We start from the raw sequence: 22,816 nt of genomic DNA on the forward strand, positions 1-22,816 counted from the left end.
TGCTACAGAGATGCCATTGTATTAAAAATGGTCCTTAGACTGGTTTATTTTACTAAAATATACCATAAAAAATAACTATGAGGGTAAACCTAAGTTTTGTTCACAATTTAAACACCAGTTCCGGTTGAAAAAATCTGAGTTTTTTAGCCGAATTTGATGAAAAAAATTCTTATTTCATAAATTCAAAAACATAGAATATATATGCGATTATATTTTTTAGACACTTAGGCTATCTTGTCGATTTCAAATATAACTTGTATCTAAATTGACTAGAAAAGTTACTTTCGTCGTGTAAAATATAAAAACTACTATGAAAAAGCTTTGTTAGTTAACTCATGAATTTAGTAAATACAATTAGATGAGAAAACTGTTAGAATATTAAATAGTAAATACATAAACTAGCTATTCAATGGATCTAAATTCTAACACCCGATTCGACCAACCAGACAATCAAAGATCCAAAATGGTGTACCAACACAGGTAGGGTGGACAAAATATCGGTAAAATTTGATTTGATTTGTTATTCGTCTTGGTTCGATCCGAAATTTCAGATATCCGTAATTTTACGAATCAAAATAAATACTAAAATTCAATATCCGTCAAATAAAGAGTAAATCATAAATACTCATTTAAAAAAAAAACGGATATCCAATATAATCTATAGTGTACATATATGCATATCCGATATGATCTATAATTTTATATCTCTATATAGATTTTTAGTTATTTTATCCATTAAATTAATTATTTGGTCATTAAATTTTTAAAAGTATATAGTTTTTAAATAATTTATAATGAAATATTAATATTTTATGTTGCAAATTTTCCTTTTCTTTTAATATTTTCAAAAAAAAATTAATTAATATTTACCGGATCAACGGATCAAACCGGATATACGATAAAATATACTGAGATTTATGGATATCCGTAACATCGAATATCCAAAAAATTACGGCGCAAAAAATCGATTATTTATACAAAACAGATCGGATCACGGGTATTTTTTAATTCTGGATATCCGTTCCGTGACCACTCCTAAACACATGTCATATTAACTTACACTAAATTAAAGTGTTCATACCAAAAATGTAAAAAGAAAAAGATAAAGACAATAAAGGAGAATGTAACAGGTGAATCTTTCAGAGAGGTCGAGGAACATCACTCATCACGATAAGTGACATTTTTTTGCATATTGTGGAATTGGAGAGAATCCCTAGACTCACACCACCCTATTAATCCCACTTCCAACTCTTTATTTTAATTTATATAAATTCCAACATATCATATTTTATATGTATCCATCATACAAACTCACTATAGTTTATACGCGTCGGTTTGGATATTATATGATACTCTCCCTATAATAGTACTAGTTGCAACTTTTGAGATGTTAGTAATATATTCAAGAGATTGCTTACAATATTTAAAGATAATACATTCAGCAATGCACGATACGATAAGAAGTAAACATATATAGTTCTCTAAAAGCAAAATATCTAAGGTTTTAAACCAAATGATTATCGTATAGGAGTTTTTTCCACATTATTTGACGTCACAAAATCAAACCGCCGCAGCTAGCCAGCTACGATAGTCTTGGAAACAACATGCACAAATTTTCTGAAATTGCAGCTATTGTCCAAGTATGATTGAGAATGTGAGCATGGGAATTGAAATCATCACATCACAAATGTCATGAATAGAAACTTTAGGAATTAAATAAGAAATGGGGTTAGAGTAGAGTCACAAGGAAAAAACTGAGAAGAAGGTTTTCGAGAAACGAAAGCTCCAAGAGGAAATGGACAAGAGAGAGCATAAGTGCATGTGATGTTCCATCTCACTCACTGCCAACTCCAAATGGGTTCACATTTCTGATCTTTACTTTATTTTCCCTGGTTTCTTTCCTTAAATTATCTTTGCTTTTTCACTTTTGGTCTAATAAAAAAAGTCTTGGGCAATGGTGGATCTAAAAAAACTTTCGACTGGAGACACAAATATTAAAGATAGTATATATAACTTAATCACATATTCAAAAAAAAAACAAATATATATTAAATAACTACCAAAATTAAGTTCAAAGTATTAGAGTACATGACCGAGTGATTGTGGTCGGGTGGTAAGGATGCGGACTGGGACACTAACATTTGATTCATCTGCTGCGCGCAACTAAATCACAATTATCTTGGTCATCTAACACAGATATATGATCGTGTTTTAGGACCCATTTGAATATCCGGAAAGAGGATCTATCTGTGACTGCATCTCCCTTTAGAGATTAATCTAGACCTTTTTGTGGATCTGAGATATGCCCAGATTAATTTAAAAAAAAATATTAGAGTACATTTAAATGTGGTATCATGTAGCATACATACACTATAACTAAACCCAAATCTTAAAGATTTTGGATTTTAATATTTATTTTAAACTATTTTAGTTGTTTTATTGTTTAAATATTGTATCCAACAGTTTTAACTAAATTTAAGTAGTAGTGTAAATTAAGTGTAAATATATAAAATGACTTAGATAAGTTATAGAAACAAAATAGAAAGGAAATAGTTAGTTGAAAAAGCAAACAAACAATCAACATAAACGTGGTAACAATTTAAATGCTGGAAGAGATGATGCCATCCACAGATTACGTCATAATAATACTCGATGAGCTGAGAAAATAAATTAAAAGGAAAAAAGAAGGAAAAAGTAAAAGAAATAGATGTGAAAGTTGCAACGGAGGCATCAAACCATAGCTTTTAATTTTAATGGGGACAGTAGAAGCAACTGAGCAATTTAAATGATAATGTTTAGGCTGGAAACAAATGATATTTAGAATCAACCGGGGGCACGTGACCCGTAGTCACTAACGTGCATCCGCCCTTGGTCTTGGGTCTATATGTATCGAAACTAAATCATATCACTTCTTACTTCATGTTTGCAATTTTTAAATTGCATATAAACAATACTAGATTATTACTTTTATTTCAAACAAAAATATTGACTGATGTCAAAAAAAGATATATTGATTGAAATACAAAATACTCTAGCATTGTTTATATGCAATTTTAAAATAATACTAGATATTGACCCGCGCTTTTAAAGCGCGAGATGATTTTTGTTTGTGAAAGTTTAATAAAAATGATCAAAATGATATGTATTAATATCAAATTTGGTACACATGCCTCATTTAGTTTTTCGTCTTATTTAGAACTCATCCTTTTTAAACTCCAAACCTAGTTAAATTCATGTTTCTAAGATTTAATATGAATGTGTTACAAATAAAAAAGATTTAATATTATTATCCATTTTGATAGATTCTTTTAGATCCATTTCAAATATTTTAAATATAAATGTAAAATATTTATTTCAAAAAAATATATTTTTATAATATGTTTAATTTAATTTTAGAAACTTGAAAAATAGTTGTAAAACATATTTTATTTTTATTTTCTAATATAATTAACTAAATCTATTTTAATAGAATCTCTAATTTCAAATCCGTAAACCAAATGAGTTTAAATATAAATATATATATTTATATTAAAACATTTAAACTTGTTATAAAAATCATTTTGACATCTCTATGATTTTTGTTAATTGACAAAATAATGTTTGTCTACAACATTCAGAAGTTAAATAAATTATCTTTTGTTGATTATTTTATTTTAAAAAAGAAAAAATAAGTTTCTCTTTACAATGTAAAAAGAAAACGAAACTGAAGTTTATGTAAACCAATCTCATAGTCATTGGATAAGAATAAGAAGCTAATAATGGATCCAGAAATAGTAATAAGAATCAAGCTGATGTTCATCTTCAGTCTGATTAGGCAGTATTTCAATGTCATCGTCAGGTTCAGATAGTTTCCAAAAAGGATTCAATTTGAACAGCTGTGCCGTAGCTTTCTATATCGTTGATTTAAGCTACAAAGAGGAGAGAAACCCATAGAAATTAACACTACAATAAGCTAAACTAAAAAAATTGAAATTTGAAGTCAGGCTTACAATGGAAAGCTTGTGTTCTTAGTTTTGAGTTATTTATCTAGTTTTGCTTTCCTAGACTCAGTGTCCAAGATTCTCATCTCCATTTCACCAAACTTACTTTGAAGTTGTTGAAACTTTAATGAAGTTCCAGCTACTTTTGTTTCCTTCAACTGTTTACCAGCGGTTACCTCCTGCTAGATCTCTATACCGCTCTTGCGTTTGGTTTTTTTAAAAATGTTGGTATCTTCTAAGTAACATATCTCTGTCATCAACAAAATCAGCAACTTTATCAGAATTAAACTACTTGCCTTTGAAAAAAGTCATCAAGTATTTGTTTCAAAGTATAAGAACTCTTACAGTAAGATACAACTTCTATAAATCATAAAATCATCACGAACTATTTCTTTTTTGTGTGTGGAAAAGAACTTGTTTTAAGAAAGTTCCTTTACTCTCTTATGAACTTTCCAGAATGCTTATGCACAACTCTTCTGAAGATTAACTCTATTGAACACATTCAATTTGAAGAAAATAGGTAAGTACAAACTTATGCAAGTAACTCACCAACGTTTTAGTTTCAAATTTCAATGCCATATAAATCTCCAGAAAATAGTCCGCCAAAGACTCTTAATATAAATTATTACCAGAGGTCAAACTAATGATTCCCAAATAATTAAACTCTCAATTCATTAGCAACAATGTGAAACTTGTTTCTGTCAATAGAATACGTACCAGCTTGTCCAGCAAGATGACTTTATAGACAACTACTGCACCATACGGACAAACCGTTCATATGTGAAAACCTGATGATTTCTTGACCAGATGTCTCTCTGAGAATCCAGATTCTTCCAATTTCTTCCATGATCAAATAAATACCACCCATGGTTAAATCACTAATCTAGAAACAAAGCAATATTGATACCAATTAATTATGTTTGCAAGTACCAATTGAACGGAGATCCCGAAGGTGATGACGCATAGAGGCGTCCTCTCTAAGATAGAGCTGAAGAGACATGTCGGTGTGGAGAATATTTGAGACGACGAACATATGGCTCCAAGTATACGGATAGCACCGAGGCGGATATTAACGATAACCTTAGTTGTTTTATTGAAACGTTTCATAGACTGGGCTTTTTCTTTAATTTTTATAATAAAAAATGGAAAGTATCATTTACTACCGTAGATATAGGAAATATTCAATTTGTATTTAATTAAATGATAATGGCATGCCATTTGTAATTAACTTAAAAATTCAATGGCAAAAATCTATTAGGTATTTTACTTTAATAGTATAGATTTGGAAAGATTAGCGCTAGATCAATGTCTTTTGTACATATACATTGATTGATATCAAAAAAGATAGTTTGGAAAGATCTAGCGCTAATCTTTGACACATAAAGTTTTTGGTACATATATGTGTATGTATTACGATGATGCATGTAGGTAGCAGATTGGAAACAATAAGAAAAAGCAAAGCAAAAGCATTAGCATAGGGAAACATACGAATTTTGTAGAACTTCAAAGGATTTTCTCTTCTCTAGCTAATTAAGTTACTGTAAAAAAATTGGTATATATCGAAATTAGGAAATTTTCAGCTTATTAATATATTTTCTAAATTTCGATATATTTTCTCTCAGTTCGATGTTGCTTTGTATTCTCAAGATCGCTCCTTTTCTTGTAATATTTGCTTTTGCCAAAAAAGATATTCCATTACTTTGTTTTCTTCGACATTGTGCTCACAGTTTGATTGGCAGTTGATTCTCGGTTCTTTGTATCACAATCAATACTAAAGTAAACATATTCAGTTACTAAACCCCAAAAAAATGTTTTGTTTTGTTTGCATCCAAGAACTACAAAGACAAAGAAAGGAATAATGTTGTGCATCTACTTTTGGATCATTATAAGATTCAACAAAGAATGGTTTTTTTTTTTTGAATGAATGTTAAATTTATTGGAATAAACTTTTTTTTTTAACAATGAATGCAACTCTTGTAATGGATTTACTAGAAGTTTAAAAACAAAACATTTGTTGTTCCCACCCCTTCAATGATTGGCAAACCACTTTTGCATATAATTGTCAGATCTACAATTCCTGCTTCCTCGAAGCGAGTCAATATGGTTGCAAATCAACTTATCAATGAAACTACTAAGGTGAGCTTGGTCACGCGATGGTTCCCCGTGTTTCACTACACCACAGAATGGTTTTAAAAATACATATAATGACAAGTGACAAAAAAAAATACATATAATGAAAAGGAAGGAAACTTTTTATATACTTTCAAACAACCCCAAGAAAGAAAAAAATGAAAGCAAACTAGAATTCGTGGAATGGTAAATAGAACTCTCTGTTTTTTTTCCTAGAGACATGTTCAAGGGAACTTATAAAAAATATACAATTTTTTTTGGTAGCTATTAAAGAAACAGTAGAACCGATGATAAACGTATAGGATAGGGAGAAGTGTGATACAAAGCAAAGTGTGAAAAGTGAAACTGATACAAGCAGAAGAATCCAGAAGCAACAGCGGCACATTTTAGTCTCTTTACACATGTTGAAGATTGGTTTCAAGACTTCACATAGGATGTTAAGCTGAGGTGCGGTATAACTGTCCCTGCTCCGTGTCTTACGTTGCTATAAATACAAAAGAATAGAAGTTTTATATTCGAAACAAGAGGAGACTACTTTAGAGACAAGCACGTAAGATCCATAATAAAGATTCTGCTGCAAGTAAAGCTTTGTTTAAAGAATACTTCAATTCTGTGTTTAGCTCTTTCTGTTTCTAGTGACCCATCTCATATCTGCATGATTGCATCTACGCAAGCTAAATTGTGTTTGGGAATCCTTTCCTATTACCTCGTAACTAGTCCAATCATATGGCCATTTGGATTAACAATAGTACCACCACTATCACCAAGATAAACAGGAGCTGTAGTTTCAAGTATTGCAGGTAACATATTCTAGCTGCAGTAAGGCAACATCTAATTGTTCCTTGTATATAGATCACTTTAGGAGGACACCAAGACAACAATATCCACTTTAGAAGGTGAGATTAGATATCTTGATTTTGAGACCGGTTTGATCAACTGAACCGTGACTAAAAGCATCTCTAACATTTCTCTATAATAATAGATTTAGGAGTAAATTTATTTAATTCACCTTTATTTATTTTTTTAAATAGAAAAATTTCCTCTATAAACAAGAAAGGAAATAGTAATTTTCTATTTTTATTTTATAACTAGAAATTAATATTTTAGAGAAATATAATGGAATAACCTCCAACTCTCATCCGGTGAGAACATTGCCTCCGGCCGACGATGCGGGCTTCAATAGCCACCGTCAGTCCGGTCCTAATTTTATTTCATTTTCTTTTGCGTTTTCAAAGTTATTTACGAGTATATCTATCTGCTTCCGACATTATATTCTTTTCGCGGTGGGCATTCGATTTTGGTCTCCGGCATTGCACCTTTCTGTAAAAAGTGAACAGTCAGCTTAAGTTTCCGCGGCATAAGTTTCTGCGTCGTCTAGTCTTTCTGTAGTCGACAGCGGTTCTGTTAGGATCTAGTTGTTTCAGATTGGTGACTTTCTTATGAGTGAGACTTCATTTCAGGATGAGATCTCAGTTTTCGATTAAAGTTCTCTGGTGAAGGAAGCAACGGTGATGAAGATGGTGATTTCGATGACTTTATATGAGATTTCGGATTATACTCGATGAAACTCTCCGTGAAAAGAGTCAGGCGAAGATAAGGAGATAGTGGATACAGCCTCCGGCATACTCCGAAATTAAGCTCAAGTGTGCTCAGACAAAACGAGGGTTTCGGCCGTGTCTGCCGACGTTGATGCATAGCGTCCGAGGTGTTGAGGATGTGACACGTGTTTGCTTGGCGTTGAGGATTGCAACACGTAGAAGTCTCTTTTCGACGGTATTGATGTTGGTCGTGGTTTTTGGGTCTGGATAATGTTGGATTTAAACCCAGTTTGTGTTTGTTGTTAGTTTTTAGTTTTATGCGATTTATGGGTTTACGGGTTCTTAATGTAATGGATTTTTATTTTTTACCCTGTAACTTGGTCTTTAGACCTTTTTTAATATATATTTGACGGGAAAAAGAAAAAAAAAACCTCCAACTCTATAATAAATTACACAAAACCCTAGTTAGCCCAGTTTAGGTTTGTTTTGCTTCTCAAATTACGTGACGAAGGGTCTTCTCCTCTGTTTCTTTTATATCCCCCAGAGGGAACACGAACGCAACAATCGCACAGGTGTAAGCTCTATTCGTCTTGCTATTTTTTTTTTATTCGTCTTGCTATTCAATCAACTTGCTCTCTTAATTCTTTTCCCAGATTTCGTTTCTCTAGTACGACGTCGGTTTTTCAAATTTCCAAATTGAAATCGATCTAGAAACCTTAAACCCATATCGAATTATGAGTTAAAGCTACCAACTTTGCACAAATTGTCTTGTGTTGTGAGCTTAGGTGTGGTGGGGAGGGATGTAAAAGAAGATAGTACTGTACAGAGCTTGTGAACAGTATAGATAGTGAGATAATAATGGAGATTGGATATAGGATGGAGCATAAGTTGTTACTTTTCTTTGGATAGAGTTCAAAAGAGTGTTTTTTTTAAAGGTTCTTAAAGCAACAATTGAGTCAATTTTTTGTGTCTTTTTCAGAAACAGCTTCATTGTCAGAGATGGAGGCTTTTTCAGAAACAGCTCTTGCTTCTTCCTTGGCTGGGTTACAGTAAGTTCAGTTTTCTTCTTTTTTTTGTCCTATGATCTTTCATAGGATCCATTGTGTTCTGTTAACTGGTCTCTTGCCTAGTTTCTCCTATGACTTTTGAATCTTCCAGTTGTTATTTGTGCTTGTTAGCTTAGGGGATTAACTCTCTAATTTAATGATTCAGGATAAGCGATGAGGAGGTTGAAAGAAGATACAATGAAGTTAAAAGTGTCGGCGAGCAATGCATAAACGATGATGAGCTGAGGGACCTTCTGGCTAAGAAGGCTGCTCCGGTTTGCTACGACGGTTTTGAACCATCAGGAAGGATGCATATTGCTCAGGTGAGTTATAACTATTTTATCTCCTTGTTTCGCTTCTGGTTGCGCGTTAAATAACTCTTGAGACTACTTGTAACCTTTTGGCAGGGACTGATGAAGATCATGAGCGTGAAGAAATTGACTTCTGCTGGTTGCCGAGTGAAGATTTGGATCGCGGATTGGTTTGCGGTTATGAACAACAAGCTGGGAGGTGATCTGAAGAAAATAAGGATCATTGGAGAATATCACAAGGAGATATTTCAGGCTGCTGGGATGAACAGTGAGAAGAATGTAGAGTTTTTATGGTCGTCTGATGAGATTAATGCTAGGGGAGATGAGTACTGGCCTCTTGTGATGGACATTGCCTGCAGAAACAGTCTCGCAAAAATAAAACGGTACACACACACGTTTTTCATTTACGCTGCCTACTATCTGAATTGTTAATTAATGATGGGACCTTTATGTGTTTGTTTCTTGTTCCTGTCAGGTGTATGCCTATTATGGGTCATAGTGAGACAGATGAGCTGAGTGCAGCTCACATTCTGTACGTATGTATGCAATGTGCTGACCCTTTGTTCCTCCAGGTACTTTCTATATACACTTTGTTCCTCTGATCCATGCCATATCAAGTGCATGAGATTTTGGAGGCTCTAGACGATTTAATAAAGATTTTGATAGTTTAGGGGTCTGAATTTGTCTTTTACAAATTTGGGAGCCTACATATATATAATATTTTTCAAAGATTTTTGGGGCATGAAGCGAATGTTTCATCCGGTTTTGGCCCATGGCCCGCTCTGATCAAGTGCATTGAACTTTTGTCTTTTGACTGTCGAAACGTATTCTGAACCTTGTGCAGGCAGATATTTGCCAGCTTGGGATGGATCAGCAAACAGTAAATCTGCTAGCAAGAGAGTACTGTGATGAGACTAAGAGGGGAAACAAACCTGTCATCTTGTCTCACCGTAAATTTATTTCTCATATCTGTTTGATATCTGTTATCCTGTGTGTATCTTTTAAATGTTTCTTACCATCTCCTAGTTGTGATGTATTTTAGATATGCTTCCTGGTCTTCTACAAGGGCAGACAAAGATGTGTACGAGTGATCCTTCATCTGCCATCTTCATGGACGATGACGAGGTAAAGTAGCTAGTTCCACACTAGTTAAGTTTTAAAAATCAGAGAGGAGTTTATAGTTATTGAATGGTGTTTAATGAGCATTACTTCTAGGCTGAAGTTAATAGGAAGATAAGAAAGAAAGCTTTCTGCCTTCCGAAAATTGTGGAAGGTAACAAATGCCTGGAATACGTCAAATACATCATCCTACCGTGGTTCAGTGAGTTCACAGTCGAACGAGATGAAAAGTTCGGCGGTAACAAGTGAGTTTTTAATATTTTTTGCTAGACCTTTTGAGTTTCTTTTTTTGTTTCTGGTTTATTCTCAGGCTAATTAGCTAGGATTATATACTTCCTTTAGTTAGATTTTCTCGTATATTATCTCTGTCGTTTTATCTAGCAGTAAGTTGCTAAATGAAATTCTATAAAAATGTCAGGACCTTCAATAACTTTGAAGATATTGCCGCTGACTACGAGAGCGGTCGGTTGCACGCTAAGGATCTGAAGGACGCTCTGTCGAAAGCATTGAATAAGATACTGCAAGTGAGTATTTCTTTCTGTAACAACAGAGTACGGTTATAGTATATTAGCAAACGTTTCTTCTATGTTTTTTTTTTGGACAACTTTAATCTGTGATTTTTACGCATATTGCAGCCTTTCCGTGATCATTTCAAAACTAACAATCGTGCCAAGAATCTGCTCGAACAGGTCAATACTGTGCTCAAACAGGTAAGAAATCTATATCTTTACAGTTAAAACTCATATTGGCCTCACCAATTACTTATGGCACTATTGCTTGGACATTCATACGCAGCTTCTGAATTTTTCTCTTCTTTTTTGGTTTGTCATGTCTTAATTGTAGGATCAAAAAACCAACAGGTAAACAAAAAAAACTTACAGAGCAAGAAGCTTCAACCTCTCTAAATAAAACACTTTTCTAAACCAAAAAAAAAATTGGTGTAATCTCTGGAGATTTTTTGTCTAGCTCTGCCAGAGTTGTTGCAACGGCTCCATCCAAGGAGATGGAGGAGGCTCTTTCCGTCAACGCACCTTCCTCATCGGCCGGTTTACAGTGAGTAGTAATCTTGTTGTGGTTTCTTCTATTCAACTTATCCAAGTTTTTTAGCTATCTAATAGGTTTTTGTCAGTTGTGATTATTTGTATTTTGGGATCTTTTCTTTTAGCTGATTTGCATTTACTATTAATCCAGGATGAGCGAAGAGGCAGAGAAAAAATACAATATTGTGAGGAGTATCGGCGAGGAATGCATACAAGAGGATGAGCTAAAGAATCTGCTATCCAAGAAGCCTACTCCAATCTGCTACGACGGTTTCGAACCATCGGGAAGGATGCACATCGCCCAGGGAGTGATGAAAGTCACAAACGTTAACAAACTGACGTCAGCTGGCTGCCAAGTGAAGATCTGGATAGCAGATTGGTTTGCTCAGCTGAACAACAAGCTGGGAGGTGACTTGGAGAAGATCAAAGTCGTTGGTGAATACTTCAAGGAGATTTGGCAAGCCGGTGGGATGAACCCTGAGAAAGTATCGTTTCTTTGGGCTTCAGAGGAAATCAGTAGAAAGGGTGATAAGTACTGGCCTCTTGTGATGGATATTGCTCGCAGAAACAACCTACGTCGGATCTTGAGGTGTGGGCAGATCATGGGACGTAGTGAGACCGAGGTTCTAAGTGCAGCTCAGATCCTTTACCCTTGTATGCAGTGTGCTGATATTTTCTTTCTTGAGGTATTTCTTTTTTTTTTTTTATATATATATGCATTAATTCTTGGTTCATATCACGCTTCTGTTGATTGATATTTTGATGCTTAATTGTTTGTCTGACATGTGTAGGCTGATATCTGCCAGCTAGGGATGGATCAGCGGAAAGTAAACATGCTAGCAAGAGAGTACTGTGATGACATTAAGAGAAAAAACAAACCCATCATCTTGTCCCACCGTATGTTTCTTTTTGCATATTCTGTTTCTTGCACTGTGTTTCTCGTCTCGTGTTTTAACGGTTGTTAATTGTTTTTGTTTTTGTTGCAGATATGCTTCCTGGTCTTCTAGAAGGACAAGAGAAGATGTCCAAAAGCAATCCATCATCTGCCATATTTATGGAAGATGATGAGGTAAACTGAACTTGCAAAAAAAAAATATACAGAGAAGATTATTTTTTTGAAGGTATCTGACTTGTGTAGTGATCTTTTGTCTTCCTCTAGGATGCTGTTAATGAGAAGATTAGCAACGCTCATTGCCCAGAGAGAACTGTTGCAGGCAATCCGTGTCTTGAATACGTCAAGTTCTTAGTTCTACCACGTTTCAATGAGTTCGTGGTTCAAAATGAAAAGAATGGCGGTAACAAGTGAGTTGATGGAACTAAATCTTGACTGTGCATTAATTACATAGGAGGATTTGATTAATCATTTTATGTCAGACTTATCTTTGAAAATTTTCTTAAACTGTCAGGACCTTCACAAGCTTTGACGATATTTCGGCTGACTACGAAAGCGGCGAGTTGAGTCGTGAAGATCTGAGGAAAGCTTTGATAAAAGCATTGAATATAATGCTGCAAGTAAGTACTCTTCCCTCTGTGAATGATGATATGATATTCTCAACCTTCAATCTCTCTTTTGATGTTTTGAGTCCTATTAGTTTTTTATTATTTATATGAATGATATGCTTCTCTTATCAATATCTCTATGTCTCAGCCTGTTCGCGACCATTTCAAAACCAATGAGCGCGCCAAAAATCTACTGGAACAAGTCAAGGTAATAAAATGTTTCTCTACCTTGTGTGTTACGGTTTGATTAACCACATTGCTTGTATATTGACATGTATTATCCTCTTTGACTCTTTTGGTTTTGTCGTTTTTTTTTACCTTGTTTTATTTAGCTGTTCAGAGTCACCAGGTGAAGCTGCAAACGCAAAGAAGCAAAAACTTGTGTTCATCGTTGGAGCCTTAAGGATTTGAGTTACTTGCAATTCTATCGAGTTATCTTTTGTTTTGAGAAGAGCTGAACCTCATATATTGGTGCTTAATAAGAAACTAACTTTTCATAAATATACTGTCTGAGCAGACAAGAATTGCAAATTATAATATGATAATTGATAAGTGAAAAAAGGACTGGAGATTCTTGTTTCCAGTATTAGTGAAGTTGAGGAGACTGTTGTTGTGCCCCTTGTTCATCGTTTAGCTTGGTTTGAGAATAATATGCATATTACCTTCCTTCCTCGCTGCTTCACATGTTGGTTCGTGTAAAGGAGATTTGGTTTTATGGCGTAAAACTTCTAACATGTCTGTAGCTTGAGATAGTGTAGTTGGATCGGACTGACATTTTTGAACCAAACACTGAAACTTGGGAGCCTTTTACCTGATCCGGAGCCAAGATCCAATTCAATGAAAGCAGAAGTGAAGACACGGACGGAAAGCTTCTCGTTGAGAGCAACGAGAATGGCTTTGTTTAATTTTGATCTGAAAGAACGTAAATGAGACTGGGTCTAGTAGCGTTTAGGATTGAGTCTACAAAATTGTAGCCAGTTTCAAACATGTGATGTTATACGAACATGTAGCCACCTGGCCAGTGGCCATGCAGTTCGGTATGGAGAATTTTTTGCCGACAAGTGGTGTGATTATATCATTGAGAAGTCACTGTCTAGTCCCTTGTATGAATTTGGAGAAAGTGTCATTTACGTTCTTTCAGATAGGTATATATGGATAACCAACTTCATATGTTTTACGCCCTCTGATATTTCTCATTTCAAAACTGACGCTATATATTCTATGCTACATCGTGTTACCAGGGCATCATTGCTAAAAAGAGATTTATCAATTTTATGTACATTGTTATAGAATAGAATACTGGAGAGGCCCAAGGTCCATGAGCTTTGATTTTGTGTAGATTCACAGATCTTTGGTACTTGGATTCTTTTTCACAGTTAACTTTCTCAATGATCTCAACTTCAGTGATTGTGGGCCATCACTGTTTTGTGTGTCAACACTTTGTTTTACTTGCCTCTGTTGGAGGATCGCTCTTTTAATCCCCCCCCCCAAAGAAAAACAATGCTATACTTTTATTGAAATAGCTAGGTATGGTGGGAAACTTTTAATGTTAGCATGTCGTAAATCCATTGGTCCTGGATAAGAACCATGCTATAATTTTAAGTATATTGAGAGTTCATGAAATGCGAGGAATCAAGAGACATCGTTCATCTTCATGATTTTCGTGTGTTGTGTTGTAAAAAACAACTCTGGTTCTGCATGTAGTCAGCTTGAGGATCCTTTGTCTTCTCTATCTCTCTCTCTCTCTAGAGCTGTCTGCAACATAAAAACTACAGTCATATAAAGCTCCAAGAGACACAGAGTCACGTGAACATGAAAGCCAAAAACAGTATTTTTCTAAAATTTTCTCCGAAATGATCATTTTCTTTTTGGTTGTGAGCTTCTTTTTCTTAATTTAATAAAGCAATGCAAATAGTACAACTTTGTCAGAAGTCGGACACAAAGAGAGTTCGTACGTGTGCAAATTTTGTTAGATATGAACGAAAGCATTTGTCCAGTCAAAACAACAGAGGCCAAGCCTTGTCACGTGAAAGGAAACAGAGTTGGCGAGTGTTTCTAACGCCCACTTATTATTTATGGATCTCCTTCTTCTTCTGCATTATACTTACGTTTTAAATTTTTGAAATAAATAGAATTTCAAGACAGTTAGTCTAATCAACCAAGCTAGACCCATTTTGAAATAGATTGAAAAAGGTTTTTGCACTATTGGAAATATATAATTTAAGTGCATTTCTTTAATAAAGAAAAAGAAACCCCACAGATTGTAGAGTTTTCCAGATTGTATTTATAACTTCGGTCATAGGTCGCACCAGATGGCTAATTATTTTGGACAAAAACAGAAACATAATCAGTCAGAGCTACACATAGAGTAGTTGTGTCTAGCTACTTTATTTTAATGATCTTCTTCTTGTATTCTCGTCCTCCTCCATCATAATCACATCATAAATATTAGGTACCAATGAGAACAGAGAACATCATAGAAGGAAGTCCAAAATAGAGTGAGGGCTAAAGAAGTAGGGATTGCGTCAGCATCCCTATTGCAACAGGTCCAGTCAAAGAGGCGGCCCATTATCTTTTCTTCTTCGTTAAATACAATTATTTTTGTAAAAGAATCTTTGATAACCATCGAGGTTATTTTACGATTAGTGAACCTGAACTGAGATTGGGTTCACCTTTGTAAGCCAGATTATTATGTTTACTGTTCCCCATGATCGCATCAAATGTTAAAAATGGTTACGTTTGTGCAAATTTCAACCACAATTTTACCCCAAAAAAGGAAAAAAATTCAACCACAACATAGCCTCCGCAGCGCACAGACTTGTGTTTCAAGTTTCAACCACAAAATAGCTTTAACTAGATATTCTTGTTCTATCCCTAAAAACAGACTAAGAAACTTTTTGAATGATGTACTTTTCTGGTAGTATGTAGGTGGTGACTAGGTATTATAATGTGCCATATAGTAAAGTCATCGATCAGTATATACCCATCGAACATATGGTTTGTATTATTTACAGTTTGAAATGAACCATAAAATCAGATCTGTGCAACCTTTTTCCTCAAACAAGCAAAAGATCGAACGGTGCTTGATTCTTTTAAAACGCCAGAGAAAACCTCGACCCTAGACATAAAACACTTGACGTTTGGGAAACAAATGTTTGCTTATTTTAATCGTTAAAGAAGCCGAGGTATACAGGTGTCTTAAGTGGGCCTCACATTTTTCTTTTCCTTTTAAACACTCTCTCTCGTTTGGGTCAACAAGTCAACAAAACAAAAACTCTTTCTTCTCTATCCCTATCTCTCTCTCTAGATTCTCTCATTTCCTCTTTCTGGAATCTCTTGAGATTCTTGAGAATGGCGTCGACGACTACATGCGCGAGGGAGGTGCACTACAGGGGAGTAAGGAAGAGACCGTGGGGCCGTTACGCGGCAGAGATTAGAGATCCTTGGAAGAAAACTAGGGTTTGGCTTGGCACTTTCGACACTCCCGAAGAAGCTGCTCTCGCTTACGACGGCGCCGCCCGTTTCCTCCGTGGTATCAAAGCTAAGACTAACTTCCCTCCTCCTCTCTCTCTCAACCTCAACCTCAACGACTTTCCTCCCGCTCCCTCCGCCACCTCCGCGGATAACCACCACAGCCAACACCACTGGTTCCCCGCTCCTCTGTCTATCACCGACAATCACCACCACCACCACCACCGAGTCTTTCTCCGAACTGGAGTGCTCAACGATAAAACCTCCGATTTCTCCTCTACAGAAGCAGCGCCGCTTTACTTCGCCAACTCGCCTGACGTTGCCACGTCATCGTCTCGAGTGTTTGAGTTTCCGATAATGAGTTCTTCTCCTTCCTCCTCCTCCTCCGCAACGGCAAGACGTGGCTTAGCCATTGATCTTAACGAGCCGCCGCCGCTTTGGTTGTAAAACATACAGATGAAACGGAGACAACGGCGCCGTTTTTGACCACTTTCGGTGGGAACTATTATTGTTTAACTTTTAATTTCTTTTTAGCAAATATCTTTTCTTAGAGTAGTATGAGTAGTTTCCTTTTCAACTTGTCTTTTTCTTTTTGGTTATGTAAGAGATGGAGATTTGTTAATTGATCCATGTTGCGGGAAAAAAGAAGCTCTTAATTATTAGCACAAGTGAACACTCACAAGCTCTTAATTGCTAAACTGGTTTCGAAGGATTAGAAAATGAATCTAAAGAGTAGATTTCATGTCGTGAATTGTTACGACCGTCGCTTATGTCGGTTTCGAGGGGATTTTTTAAATCTTATTGTGTTCTGTCTATGCCGTGTCGTGGAATACGGACTGACTTGTGCAAGCTCTGTGTACTGTTTTGACTCACGCGCCTTCTAACACGACAAAAGACTGTGAAAGAGAGAAACAGACAAAAGATATAATAGAGACTAGTGGTGGAGAGAAATCAAACAGAGCAAGCGTGTGACGTTGGACACTGCCATTTTCACTTACAGACAATAAATGTATTATCAGTTTGACTGTTTGAGTTTGTAAATCTTTTCATTTACTTCTAATTATTTTTTATAAAGGAAATTGCTATTTTAAGAAATCATCATAGTATTATATAGGAAATGATTTAACTAGATATTTAGTCCAGCTCGAACTCATTTCTATATTTTTCTAAAAAAATAAAAGCACTACTTTATAGTGAAAAATATAAAAGTGTTAGGATAATCAAACTACCGATAAATAAAGAGGATAATCATTAATCTGTTGTAAATGGAAGTGATTCGTTGTTATTATTGATGTGCCAATAGGCATCTATATATACATGTTACAAGGAAGAGATAAATGGAAAGATCCTATTTCTAAAAGGAAATAGGAAATACATGGAAATAGTAATATCCTAATACATAAATATGGTAAGTCTAAGTCTTCCTTTCTTCCTCATACATATGGATAATCATGAATCGACTTGATGTTTATCTTCTACTTCTCTTGGGCCGCCAGATCTTGTCTCCTTGGGCTGGGCTTGAGTCGGGCCTGGCCATGTCTGGTTTAACATTGACTTGGTCTGGTCCGGTCCGGTTCGGTTTGGTTCGGTCCGACCAGAAATGGTTTGGTCCGGTCTGTCCGGTTTGGACAGAAATGGGTCGATCACATAATTGATTCATAACACTCCCCCTTGATCGACACATACTTTTCAGGGTCAGTAACATGCTCTTAAGTTGCCTCGTTAAAACCTTTCTAGGAAAACCCAGTGGGATAAAACCATAGATAAGGAAAAAGAGTACAACGCATGAACTTATGAATAGATGTCATAGACATGCGGACCTTTGTGGATACATTTTACCAAACTTAGAGTTATGGTGTTGCCTCATTAAAACCTTACCGGTAAAACCCAATTGGGACAAAAACCAGGTGAAGGGAAAAGAGTACAACCTGTACCACTCCCCCTGAATTGTACCTCCGTGCAATGTCTTTCAACTGCTGTATAATTCATCTGAACTTGTTTCAGTGATCATGAGGTATATGTACTTATTAGTACTTCGTCCATTTCTTAAAAAATATGATCAGTTATGTTCTATGGTTCTTGACCAGAACATATGGACTTTCTATGGGAGTATTCATCCATCTTGAAATGGATCTTGACTTTAAATATTTTCTGTTCATCCTTGGTCATGTGAATTTATAAAATTCGACAATGAATACCATTTGTATATCCACGATTTTATTTGGATCATACTGTTGCATATTCCGTACTTTAGAGGTTGACCAAAGTTCTCCATGAAATTTCTATGTATATGGCATACGCCATCATTCTTTCATGATCGGCTGGAAGCCTTCCTTTGGATCAACATGCCGTCCCATCATACTTGGTACTTTATGGTCGGATCATGACCTATGGGTCGGATCGGAATTGCCTAGGACCAAGGTGATTTAAGGTCAGACTTGGATATGGATCCTTATGGTCGTGAATCTGATGGATTCATCCTTTATTACTTTGACCATATCATATCCAGTTCTTGGTATGTTAGATCATGGATCTCAATACATATTTATACGGCTGTGATCTTCATTCTAGATCATTTTATTTCCATTACAGCCTGTCCAAGATCAGTTGGACTTAATCATCCTTTCTCAGGTTATAAACACAAGGAGTTTATTTCATAATTTTATGGACTGATCTGAAATGTTCTTATAGAACTTTCTTACTAAGCATTTCTTAGTCTTATTATGTGTGTATATACGCAGGCAGCTGTTTCTACGATAGTCCATGAACAACGCAGGAACGATGTTGTTCTATGAGATTCATATTTCTCATTTCTTAGATCTCCTGATCTCTTAAATCTCAGGTCATATGTACCCTTATATATCCAGGGATTTATATACTACTTACTGCGATTTTCTTATGTGTTTCCAGACACTAATTATATTATGCAGTAGCATTCACCACATAGGAATTTTATTTCCTTCTAATCTGTTCCTTAGTCTCTGTGGATAACCTTGTGTAATAAAGCCATTCACAGAATGCTCTATGCTTAGATATGGACGACCTCAACATGGTCATGTCCTTTCTCACGGTTTCCATTCATCACAAGACTCTTATTTCCCTTGGTTAGATGGTCTCCGCATCTCTTATCCTTTTCTTAGAACCCCACGTTCATTTCTTTTATTTTATTTTCCGAGTACTCTCATGTGTGGGTTCGAGATCCTCTTTTATTTCTTATTCTCAAGTGCTTTCTCATATGCATTTCTATCACTTATGTATGTGTATGTGTCGACACTTATATACTTGTTCCATTGCGTTCTATCGCGTACCAGACATGTTCTAATCGATTAGAGATTATATTATCCAGGACCTTTACCATTGTATCTCGGCTAATCCAATCTACATGGCTTGGTACCTTAGATGTTTAGCTGGCCAGCATTTTCTCTATGTCTGGTATGGTTTCTTTCAGTGAACTCGGATATGTCATTTCTATGCACCTTTATTTCCGAGATTCTTATGTATATGGAACATACAGGTCTATTTTATAGACTCACTTATAGCAACTTGAATATGTCTCTACTAGGACATTCATTTTCGTGGTGCTAAGCTGGTTATGACATAGTCATCGGGTCTATTATGTCTGGCTATCATCTTGTATGATTTTTCTTTCTTTCTTTCTTTGTATGGACGTCCAAGATTATAATCTATGGTCTGAGGATCTTGCCAAGACAATGGTGGTTCATACCAATCCATTTCTCTTATTCTTTCCAGCTTACTGTTTTCTCATTTTAATGAATATTGGATAGTCGGATTTATCTTGTATAAATCAATGTACCTTGGCCACAATCTAGTCACTCATGTTTGGCTCTTGGTTTTTTTAAAAATTCGCAGGAGAAAACATTTTACTTATCCAATATATATTCCCAATCTTATCTCATTTCCTTATGAGGTTCATCCTAGACGGCACACATGTTTGTGGTGATCTATTTATTTTTATCTTAGGATGATGTCTGGATCATGACCCGTAATCATTTTGAGATGGGAATATCTATGCTTTACTTTAATGGCCTGATGCTTATACTTTAACTTGTATGAATAATTTCTTTATGTCCCATGTCTTGGGCTATATAATTTCGAATTCTTACTCTGTTCCCAATGCTCGGATGGCTATGGCCAATGGCTCATTTAGATTCATAAAAGAATTCTGTCCGAGTAGATCTATAGTATGGACATGTGTGGATTTGTCCTCACTTCCATTTCATGGACATACTATAATCTGTTAAAATTCTTGGGAATTAATCCATGTCCTTAACCAGATATCTTTGTGACCTCTGTATGGAGAGTCATTGAACTTATAGTTCATACTTGGTCGAGTGTTGTTGTGTCCGACCAGAAATACTACTGCGGACTAAGTCTCGACCAGTCTCGACCACGACCATGTAGGAACCACGACCACGGTTATTGTGGTTTCCATTTCCATGGTTGTTCGAGTTTGTATTGTGGTTTAAAAGGACAATGTGTCTGAGCTCTTATATCCTCAAGATTATTGTGTGTTCATGTATCATAGGGTTATCCTCTCTCCCCCTCATGAACATACTTTAATCTGTGGATGCTCATGACTTTTCATAAATTTTATAGTCTAAACCGTATAGGTTATGATTCGAAATTTATTCAGCCAGGTTATCAGGAACATGTTATAAAAAAATCATTTCTGTAAGAACACAAAATTATTGTGTCATTTCCATGATACCTTTTGGACAATGAAGCCTCATGAGTTTCCCTTGTGTTCATACTACACACGTGAGATTTATGGGAGAACTCTTATGTGCCTTTAAATCTTTGCATCAGATTTTAAAATTTAAATCCGGATGGCTAATCCGGTCATACCATTAAGTATAATTTCGTGGCTAACCTTACTGGTTACCAAATGCCATTTTTCCTTATCATATTGATCATTTGCATAGTCTAGATCAACATGGAGAATTTATTCTTGATCATTTATACCTTTGGCAATTTTTCTTTTGTATAAACAGAAAGAACATTTCTGTCCTTAGCCCATTCGAAACCATTCAAAATAAATCAATGGGGCTTTCATTTTGAGTGATAAAAATCGTCCCCCTTCAGGGTAATGCCATAGGCGTGGTCTCTTTTAGACACACTGGTTTTCGAAATTTTCTTGTCTTTTTTCAATCAAAGATTGTAATCAAATCATTTAAGATAAAATTTTATTAATGCTTTCCAGAGATGACAAGATAAAATAAAATGAAAAACCAAATCATAAATAAAATTCAGGATGTCAAAATAAAACAAAACAAAACCGGCCATTCCTCTTTAACACTTTGGATATGGCTTACATTGATTCTTATTCAATGAATAGATCAAGCTCATTATCTACATGAGTCCACTCGGTTTGTTCTTCTCCAGCTTCAGGAATACTCAAATCAAACTCTTGTCTCAGTTTATGTATGCTTAAGATCTCATCAAATTGCTTGATGTTCTCTGCCTTTCTTTTCTTCTTTTTCTCGATTTCCAACAGTTTGTCGAGTAGATCAAAGTAAGTAGTACACTTACTGGCGTGATATAATGATATCGCATCACTCGGATGGATAGTCTCACGAGTCTTGGTGAGCTTATCCCTGTTGGTTATCGACTCTCCAAATAGGTTGAGAGTGTAGGCAATTCTCATAAGGTCAGAGGCATACTCGTCCACTGAATCATAATTCTGGAACTTTATATGTCGCCATTCTTTTTCTGCTTTATGCAAGAACATTTCTGAGTATCTGTTGTTCAATGTGTACCAGAGATAATGTGGATCATTGATGTAGCTGTACATCATTTTTAGATCATCACAGAGTTTATCCTTCATGATCTTGAGGGCATACGACCTCTCACTCGCAGTGGTATCATTATCCCACTTGGTACACTTCCAAACTCCTCTGAGTTTTAATCTTCCTGAAGTGTTCATGGTCCACTCAATATAATTATCTCCGGAGAGATTTAGGACACTGTAATCTGAGTTTATTGACATCTGAATTCATTACAAACAATGATCAGTTAGTTTCTCATGCCATTTTGGCTATATAAGGAAACAATGTCATGCGCCCATTTAGGCTGCTAAGACCATTCGGTCATCATCAAATAAATCAAGACCATTCGGTCATATTATGATCAAGGCACTCGGCCATTATAGAAATGAGATAACAATATACAAATAATCATTTCAATGCAATAACAAATCGACCAGGATGCACACATGAATCTAAATAAATAACCTAAGGGTTTTAGGGTTTTTAGGAGTTGCATAGGTCGATGGTTAAACCCGGGTTGGACAGGTTCGATTGGGGTCAGTCACAAACCCGGTTTACCATAAGGTTAAGATGGGTTTAACATTCTTTAGAAATTTTCCTTTTTGGTTTCTGATTTCAAATTATAAAATTTCCTTTTCAAAGTTGGATTAAGAAAATCGATTTCCAAAACTGATTTGGATTAGGAAAATATTTTAGGTTTTCCAAAATTCTTTTTGCTTTTCGAAAAATTTTATTTTCTTGCAGGAAATTTAATTATCAACCAATCAGAAAAGACTGATCAGTTTTAATACATTATTTCCGATTTTTAACAATGATCTTAGGGTTCTTTAGTTCATGATTCAATTTTTTAATATTAGCAACCTAATGATTCGATTTTAACAAGCAATATCAATGG

General features: G+C 35.4%; 3 protein-coding genes and 1 long non-coding RNA gene across 6 annotated transcripts; 2 read left to right on the forward strand and 2 right to left on the reverse strand.

Moving 5' to 3' along the window:
* Window positions 1-3,734: 3,734 nt before the first annotated feature.
* Window positions 3,735-5,048, reverse strand: LOC130498643 (uncharacterized). The gene is made up of 3 exons (XR_008937548.1): window positions 4,911-5,048; window positions 4,698-4,820; window positions 3,735-4,230 (listed from the first exon to the last, which is right to left on the reverse strand). It is a non-coding gene; the product is annotated as an uncharacterized LOC130498643 (long non-coding RNA).
* A 3,020-nt stretch (window positions 5,049-8,068) lies between these two features.
* On the forward strand, window positions 8,069-13,165 carry LOC108819788 (tyrosine--tRNA ligase 2, cytoplasmic). Of its 3 annotated transcripts, none has more exons than XM_056993168.1 (19): window positions 8,069-8,220; window positions 8,628-8,697; window positions 8,861-9,017; window positions 9,102-9,388; window positions 9,481-9,577; window positions 9,850-9,955; window positions 10,048-10,130; window positions 10,221-10,369; window positions 10,543-10,648; window positions 10,760-10,834; window positions 10,968-10,984; window positions 11,100-11,177; window positions 11,316-11,850; window positions 11,956-12,061; window positions 12,151-12,233; window positions 12,324-12,466; window positions 12,571-12,676; window positions 12,813-12,872; window positions 12,997-13,165. In XM_056993168.1, exons 2-19 carry the CDS (start codon window positions 8,648-8,650, stop codon window positions 13,015-13,017), a joined length of 2,259 nt encoding a protein of 752 aa, XP_056849148.1. In that variant the 5' UTR covers window positions 8,069-8,220; window positions 8,628-8,647; the 3' UTR covers window positions 13,018-13,165. The 3 variants fall into 3 exon arrangements, with proteins under 3 accessions (XP_056849148.1, XP_056849147.1, XP_056849146.1); XM_056993167.1 differs by having other exon boundaries at window positions 8,112-8,220; window positions 8,634-8,697; window positions 11,091-11,177; XM_056993166.1 differs by having other exon boundaries at window positions 8,135-8,222; window positions 11,091-11,177.
* A 2,704-nt stretch (window positions 13,166-15,869) lies between these two features.
* LOC108832131 (ethylene-responsive transcription factor 12) lies at window positions 15,870-17,230 on the forward strand. Its single transcript, XM_018605630.2, has one exon. It carries the CDS (start codon window positions 16,016-16,018, stop codon window positions 16,580-16,582), a length of 567 nt encoding a protein of 188 aa, XP_018461132.1. The 5' UTR covers window positions 15,870-16,015; the 3' UTR covers window positions 16,583-17,230.
* A 4,246-nt stretch (window positions 17,231-21,476) lies between these two features.
* Window positions 21,477-22,079, reverse strand: LOC108832130 (uncharacterized). Its single transcript, XM_018605629.1, has one exon. The coding sequence runs from the start codon at window positions 22,077-22,079 to the stop codon at window positions 21,477-21,479; it is 603 nt and encodes a 200-aa protein (XP_018461131.1).
* Window positions 22,080-22,816: the final 737 nt, after the last annotated feature.

The sequence above is a fragment of the Raphanus sativus genome, chromosome 8, assembly GCF_000801105.2.
Source record: "Raphanus sativus cultivar WK10039 chromosome 8, ASM80110v3, whole genome shotgun sequence".
NCBI lineage: Eukaryota > Viridiplantae > Streptophyta > Magnoliopsida > Brassicales > Brassicaceae > Raphanus > Raphanus sativus.

Excerpts from the sequence above, each read along its gene's own strand:
- LOC108832131 (XM_018605630.2), top strand. The coding sequence starts at position 16,016 with ATGGCGTCGACGACTACATGCGCGAGGGAGGTGCACTACAGGGGAGTA.
- LOC108819788 (XM_056993167.1), top strand. The coding sequence starts at position 8,648 with ATGGAGGCTTTTTCAGAAACAGCTCTTGCTTCTTCCTTGGCTGGGTTA. Across the intron at positions 8,698-8,860 it reads TCTTCCTTGGCTGGGTTACA|GATAAGCGATGAGGAGGTTG; the intron begins GTAAGTTCAGTT and ends TTAATGATTCAG. Across the intron at positions 10,370-10,542 it reads GAAAAGTTCGGCGGTAACAA|GACCTTCAATAACTTTGAAG; the intron begins GTGAGTTTTTAA and ends TAAAAATGTCAG.
- LOC108832130 (XM_018605629.1), bottom strand. The coding sequence starts at position 22,079 with ATGAACACTTCAGGAAGATTAAAACTCAGAGGAGTTTGGAAGTGTACC.